This window comes from Dendrobates tinctorius, unplaced genomic scaffold, assembly GCF_039654945.1.
Source record: "Dendrobates tinctorius isolate UK_male_01 unplaced genomic scaffold, ASM3965494v1 ptg000106l, whole genome shotgun sequence".
In the NCBI taxonomy this organism is placed as follows: Eukaryota; Metazoa; Chordata; class Amphibia; order Anura; family Dendrobatidae; genus Dendrobates; species Dendrobates tinctorius.
In genome coordinates, this window is record NW_027361774.1 from 127520 (window position 1) to 135070 (window position 7551).

The following is a 7551-nucleotide window of genomic DNA, read 5'->3' on the forward strand; positions in this document are numbered from 1 at the left end:
GGGGCTGTGGGCGGGGCTGTGGGCCGGGCTTTATGTGGTGCTCTGATTACATATTCCTCTGTATTGGCTTATGTCAGGTCGCTGACCCCTCACTGATCTGCCCCCATTATTACATAATGCATATAATAGCATTGATATTATTGTTGATAATGCCTATAATATTGTGGCTATTGTGAGGCTTAGAAAAAAAATTACATCCAGCAAAATGTCACCAGCGATGGCGGCGCCTGCACAGTAGCGTCTATCTCTTACTTATAGATGCTACTGCACAGGAGCCGCCATCGCCGGTGACATTTTGCTGGATGTAGTTTTTTTTCTAAGCCTCACAATAACATATTGTGCCCAGCTTGTGTCTCTGGAGACCTCCCCCCACCTACCCCCGGAAATTGTTAAGTCAGCTCTACTCAAATGTGTCTGTCACTAAATAAACCAAATGCTTGAATGTCAAAACAGTTCAAAAACGTGGTTCTGTGTGGAAGATTGTAAAGCCGTCATGGAGGCATAAGGCTGGCAGTGATGGGCATTGTGGGTAATAATAGCGGGGATCATGCCTCATTCCTCTCTAGGAGCATACACGACATCTTCTCTGGGGGTTCTTTCTTGTTTCAGTTACTGGGATGAGTGCAATAAAATGTTGCTCAGTGAGTCTTCTGACATCTTCACATTCTAAAGGATTGGCGGGGACAGAATTTTCAAAAACAAGATTTTCAGTGACCTTTTCCTGATAATCAAGGAAAGTATCTGCATTTCCGGCTTTTTTGTATAACACAAAAGATTTATATGTGGCCACCTGAAACAAATACATGACTAACTTTGTATACCAGAGATATGATTTTCTTGATACCTGGTATGGCTGTAGAACCTGATCTGCAAGGTCCACACCCCCATATATTTGTTCTAGTCAATGACAGACACAGGTTTTGGAGTAGTGGATCCCTGTTGGTCTGCAGTGGCCCTTGTAGCATCTGTGTGGATCGAGCTCAGGATAAAAATATCTTTATTATACTTAAGGACAAGCAGCTCTCCATTGTGTAAAGCCCCTGACTGCCCCTTTCGGAACTTTTTGCTGACCAATGATTGTGGAAACGGTTTTTGCAAATGGTCCCACAAGCCCCCATGTTAAGTTCAACCAGAGTTTTAAATAGGGGTATGCTGGTGTAGTAGTTGTTGCACTTTCTTCACTGTCAGAACATAAAAAGTGCATAAGCCTCCTCTGCACTATAAAACTGATGGGTGATTTTATTTGTTTTTATTTCTTTTTCCGGAAATAGACAACTCTGACATGACTGACGTGACCAAATTATTGGGGAGACAATTGAGAAAAGCCTAATTCTTTAGCCTAACCCTAACTTTAGCCTAACAGTAATTAACTTTAGCATAACACTAACCCTAACTTTAACCTAAAAGTAACCCTAACTTTACCCCAACCCTAACTATAGCGCTAACTGTAGCCTGCCTTATCTGTTTTTCTATTGACAAATTATGGACCTGAGTGGGGACTTATTTTTTGTGAGATAAGAATTGGTATTATTTTCGTCTACATAACATTGATTGGTTTCTTTTTATTCGATATTTGGGAGGCAGAATGAACAAACAGTTGAACACCGCACACTACTGGCTCATCCAACAAGGTTTTCTATTAGACTGTGAACAGTCATTGTCTTGGTAAATAATTAAAGTTTTTTACATAGCTTGCCATTTTTATGGACAGTTTAAGTAGAAATGTTTAAAAATATAAAACTCAAGGATATGTTATTAAAAAAATCATTTTTTTATCTTAGCAGATGACTGTACCAGGAGATCAGAAGGACAGCTGACATCTTCAATTTTTAAATCTAATGATCTTGAGATCCTGCAAGATACAACTGAAGTGAATGCCATTACTCCAGATATACCATCATCCATTCACAGCAAAGATCTGTCATCTGATCCTATGAAACAGGTCCCATCTTCTGATTCATTTCTGACTACTAAGGAAAATCAAAGTCACAAAACAGGCATTAAAAAACAAACTGCTCCTAAAGCAAATAAGTCATTTTCATGTTCTGAATGCGGGAAATGTTTTAACTGGAAATCACAATTGGTTAATCACCATAGAACTCACACAGGGGAGAAGCCTTTTTCCTGTTCAGAATGTGGGAAATGTTTTAACTGGAAATCACAATTGGTTAATCACCATAGAACTCACACAGGGGAGAAGCCTTTTTCCTGTTCAGAATGTGGGAAATGTTTTATCAATAGATCAGAAGTGGTTAGGCACCAAAAAACTCACACAGGGGAGAAGCCTTTTTCCTGTTCATTATGTGGGAAATGTTTTAACCGGAAATCAGATTTGGTTAATCACCATAGAACTCACACAGGGGAGAAGCCTTTTTCCTGTTCGGAATGTGGGAAATGTTTTAACAAGAAAGAGCATCTTATTAGTCACCATAGAACTCACACAGGGGAAAAGCCTTTTCCATGTTCAGAATGTGGGGAATGTTTTAACCGGAAATCAAATTTGGTTAATCACCATAAAACTCACACAGGGGAGAAGCCTTTTTCCTGTTCGGAATGTGGGAAATGTTTTAACAAGAAAGAGCATCTTATTAGTCACCTTAGAACTCACACAGGGGAGAAGCCTTTTTCCTGTTCAGAATGTGGGAAATGTTTTAGCAGTAAATCAGATTGTGTTAAGCACCAGAGAATCCACACAGGAGAGAAGCCTTTTTCCTGTTCAGAATGTGGGAAATGTTTTAACAGTAAATCAGATTGTGTTAAGCACCAGAGAATTCACACAGGGGAGAAGCCTTTTTCCTGTTTAGAATGTGGGAAATGTTTTGTCAACAAATCAGAATTGGTTAGGCACCAAAGAACTCACACAGGGGAGAAACCTTTTTCATGTTCAGAATGTAAGAAATGTTTTAACCGGAAATCACAATTGGTTAATCACCAGATAATTCACACAGGGGAGAAACCTTTTTCATGTTCAGAATGTGGGAAATGTTTTAACCGGAAATCAAATTTGGCTGATCACCATAGAACTCACACGGGGAAGAAGCCTTTTTCCTGTTCAGATTGTAAGAAATATTTTAACCAGAAAGTGCTTCTTGATCGCCATCAGAGCAGTCACACAGAGTAGAAGCCTTTTTCATTTTCTTAATGTGGGAAATATTATACTTGGAAATCAAGTGTTAATAAACATTAGAGATGTCACATAGGAGAGAAGCCTTTTTTATGTTCGTAGTGTTGAAATAGTTTTAACCAAAATTGAATATTCTTAAATGCGTTGTCTCTTGTCATTCCTCATGTTTGCTGACAAAAGGATAAAACTAAACTTTATTAATTCCAAATCTAAAACTATACCCATAATTTGCCCCCTGAAGGTTAGTCAATAGATGACTAATAGAAAAAACATATATCCCACAGTTCAGTATATAGGGTGAGGTGACGTTTACATACTCACTCTCCAAGCCTCTCATTTCTATGGGTTTCATCGTCCTCGCCAAAGGTGATTCATCAGCAGACTATTTAATATTGACCTATATTCAAGCGAGACTAGACAAAGAAAAACTAAAATCATGAATCATGTTATCCGAAACAGTCAGAAAACTAGCCACATATTGGCAGTTCCCAGACCTCAAACTATATACTTGGTAAGTTTATAAGCCTCTCCAGTGTCAGGAGTAGATAGTCTGTGAAAATACAGTACAGATGCTTGTGTTTTTTCTCCTATAGGGACTTCCCTAGTTTGGTATTGTAACTGCTGTTACTGTATATACTCGCGTATAAGCCGAGATTTTCATCCCATTTTTTTGAGCTGAAAGTCCCCCTCTCTGCTTATACATGAGTCATAAATGCAAGAAGGTCGGCGGAGGAGGGGGAGCGGGAGGTGTCAGCCCCCCTGCTTGTCCCATGCTCTCAGGCACCTTCCTTCAGCGGTCACGTGGTACCACTCATTAACGTCATGAATATGCGCATATTCATGACTTTAATGAGCAATACCACGTGACCGCTGAAGGCAGGCATGAGAGAACAGGGCTGCAGAGACCACGCCAGGAGGGGGTAACTATATGCGATATTCACCTGTCCCCGTTCCAACGCTGCTTGCCGCTGTCTGCTGGGTCCTCTGTCAGTGACATTCAGGCAGCAGAGGGTGTGATGATGTAGATAGTGTGCGCCCTCTGCTGCCTGAAGGCCACTGACAGAGGACCCGGCAGACAGCGGCGAGCAGCATTGGAATGGGGACAGATGAATATCTCAGGTGCCGGGTCCTGACCCAGCGTTGACACCAGCATCTGTCCCCCATAGATTGCCGGTGTCCCCACCTGCTCAGGACACCGGCACCTGGCCCCCAGCGACAAGAGGTGATTATGTCACTTTTTTTATTTGCAGCAGTAGCATATGGGGCTTATTCTATGGAGCATCTTATGGAGCAGCATATTGGGGCATAATCTATGGAGCATCTTATGGGGTAGCATATGGGGGCATAATTATGGAGCATCTTATGGGGCAGCATGTGGGGCCTATTCTATGGAGCGACTTATGGGGCTGTCACATGTACCTGTCCTGTGTGACACGACCCGCAGGTCGGTAACTAAAACAACAAGACCAACACGTGTAACTGTCCTGTGTGACACGACCCGCAGGCCGGTAACAAACAACAAGACAAAGGGGAAGGGAAAACAGTTACAATGGTGGGCCCTGCAATAGGAAACGGGGACGTGGAGACCTCCTGCACTCCCCTGAGGCAGTGTCCCTGAACACTCCTAGCGTTCCCTATACAGGCTCTTCACCTGTCGCCGAGCAGGATACCTGTGTCCCTAACTCAGCCTGCACCTATCCCTTTCTAGGGAACTGGGTGATGCAGACACTGTTCCCCATCGCTGTACTAATACACACCAAGGAAAATATACAAACGGGAAAACACCAAAAACACTTATCTTGCTCTGCTGCAGCACCGGGCAGCAGAGTGCATCACCGGATTAACTTTTCGCAGTGGCTCGACACCTCAGCCAGCTGCCACCTTCACCATCTCACTCTGCTGCGGATACCGGGCAGACAGAGTTCAACACCAGTTTCAGCAGTGGCTCTATACCTCAGAGCCAGCTGCCCACTTCACCAGGTTTCAGCAGTGGCTTAACCCTAGAACGCATGACCATAAAAATCTACACTTTCACATACCTGGGGCCTTTTAGGCCCATGTGCAAATAACATGGAATAACTCAAACAAAAATAATTTTCAAAGTTTATTTGAAAATTGCAAAGTAAGGATACATTCCCACTAGCGCTGGTGTCTGCCAGGAGGAGATCTGTAATGGATCTGACCTCCTGGTGACCCCAGCTAAGGCTGGCGGAATCCCGGCATTCCAGGAGCCTTAACTGGAGTTACCAAGAGATCAGATCCATTACGGATCACCTCCTGGCAGACCCCAGCGCCAGTGGGAACACAGCCTAAGATGTGAATAATTCAAACATTACTATGTGCAAAAAAAACCAAAAGAGTAACTGAACGGGCTTAAAACGCCCAATATACGCATTCGATATAACTCTTTATAATAATGTTTTTTTGTCTAAAAGTTTTTTATATAAAAGTTGCAGTAAACATGCTGCAGGAATATCTCTTTTCAAAGGTTCCTTTTCTACTTTACTAATGACCGCAACAACTGACAGGACGAGTTCTCTTGTCATCAAAACGAAGGCTTCTCCGAATATCCTCAAATCTATTGACTGACATTGTAGCTTTGTAATGTGGATCTGAAAAAGGGTTCATAAAGAGTTCTCTGATAGGAACATCGTATGATTTTGTACTCCCTGCCAGAAGAGTAAGGCCAATATAAGCATACAGTTCCTCTTTTGTTATATTTTTCCATGTTTTTTTCTTCCTGAAGTGATACGTTTTCCTTCTAAGTTAGTACACAAAACTACCTCATCTGCAATATCATCTGAAAAAAATGTACAGAACATATCTCTTTTGGACAGGAATTGTGGAATTCCTACAGTTCCTTGAGCAACTCTTACAATATTATGTGATGGGGTTCGTCCAAGAACCTTAGCAGTACTGTTCCAAAAAACATTAGTTTTGGATGTTCTATTTGTACGTTCTGCTGGATCCACTACTTCTTCATCATCTGAAGAATCACTGGTCGATGAAGTAGAGACATTAGCTGGTGGCATGTACTCTTCATCAGACAAAGAAATTTCACTGTCTTCATCACTATCAAAAATGATTGCTTTGATTTCTTGGTCAGTCAAACCCCTGGATGTAGACTGCGCCATTGTAACCTTAGAAGTCAGTAAACTAAAATGAAAAAAAAAAAAGATTACAATCAGGGTTGTACACTCTTTGTTAGTGTGTGCGCTAAGGGTAAAGTGCAGACCCCTCCTCTCACCTTCAGCAGGTCACCACTTTCTTTTAGGTGCAGTAGAAGCTTTTGCATTTTTGGAACTCAGAAAGTTTCTTTTTCAAGAAACAAGAAAGCTGACGCCTTCCTCCAAAGTCTCTTCAGCAAGTAGCACACAATGAACAGTGTTCAGGATCTATGATGACATCGGAGACGCATAACGTTGTGAGGGAGCCTCCTTCCCAAGATCACATGACCATGTAGTCAGGCAGAATTCACACTCTTCATAGCAACAGCAGAGTCATAAAGACTGAGTCAAAGTCTTCCCCAGCAATAGTGAAGACAAAAAGACTTAGGATCACATGTAAACCTAGTACGGGCCTAAAAGGCCCCAGGTATGTGAATATGGGGTATTCACAAAAAAGAGTTGTTATACCGAAATGTCTGTAGCATAAAAATAAATGAACAACTGGAAATGACAAACAACTATATACCTGAGGAATACCTAGAGTTTCAAAATTCTAACTAAAGTAATCTTGCAGAAAATAGAAAACAATTAACAGGGCGGGCCTGCGAGGCCCCAGGTATGCATTCTAGGGTTAACAACTCAGCCAGCTGCTCCCTTCACCGTGGTTGGAATCCAACTAAGGAAAAGCTGCTATCACCAACACCTGTTGATAGACCAGCTGACCTCATATAGCAAAGGAGGAGCGGTCACATGAGCAGGGACCAAAAACATGTAATAACCCCAGTGACCACCGGGGGGCAAAAGGTAACCAATAGAGCCTATCAGGCTGTAGTGACACTTGTGGCCACCAGGGGCAGAAACCCATATTAAGCCCCAGAAGCCTGAAAAGGAAAAAAAAGGTTTACCGGAAGGAATCCATAATCTGACACGGATCCAAGAATTGGACCGTGACAGGGGCAGCATATGGGGTATAATCTATGGAGCAGCATATGGGGCATAATCTATGGAATGTCTTATGGGGCCATAACCTTTATGGAGCAGCATATGGGGCATAATCTATGGAGCATCTTATGGGGCCATAACTTTTATGGAGCAGCATATGGGGCATATTATTCTATAGAGCATCTTATGGAGCCTTTATTAACCTTTGTGCAGCATTATATGGGGCGTATTATGTATGGAGCATCTTATGGGGCCATCATGAACTGTATGGAGCATTATATGGGGCTCCTGATTCAATATGGATATTCAAAAACATTT

General features: G+C 42.1%; 1 protein-coding gene across 1 annotated transcript; it reads left to right on the forward strand.

Annotated features, from left to right (window-relative positions):
- Window positions 1-967: 967 nt before the first annotated feature.
- Window positions 968-3193, forward strand: LOC141100550 (uncharacterized). The gene is made up of 2 exons (XM_073589112.1): window positions 968-1665; window positions 1782-3193. Exon 2 carries the CDS (start codon window positions 1934-1936, stop codon window positions 3119-3121), a length of 1188 nt encoding a protein of 395 aa, XP_073445213.1. The 5' UTR covers window positions 968-1665; window positions 1782-1933; the 3' UTR covers window positions 3122-3193.
- Window positions 3194-7551: the final 4358 nt, after the last annotated feature.

Bases quoted from the DNA above. Each gene is read 5' to 3' on its own strand.
- LOC141100550 (XM_073589112.1), top strand. From the start codon at position 1,934: ATGAAACAGGTCCCATCTTCTGATTCATTTCTGACTACTAAGGAAAAT.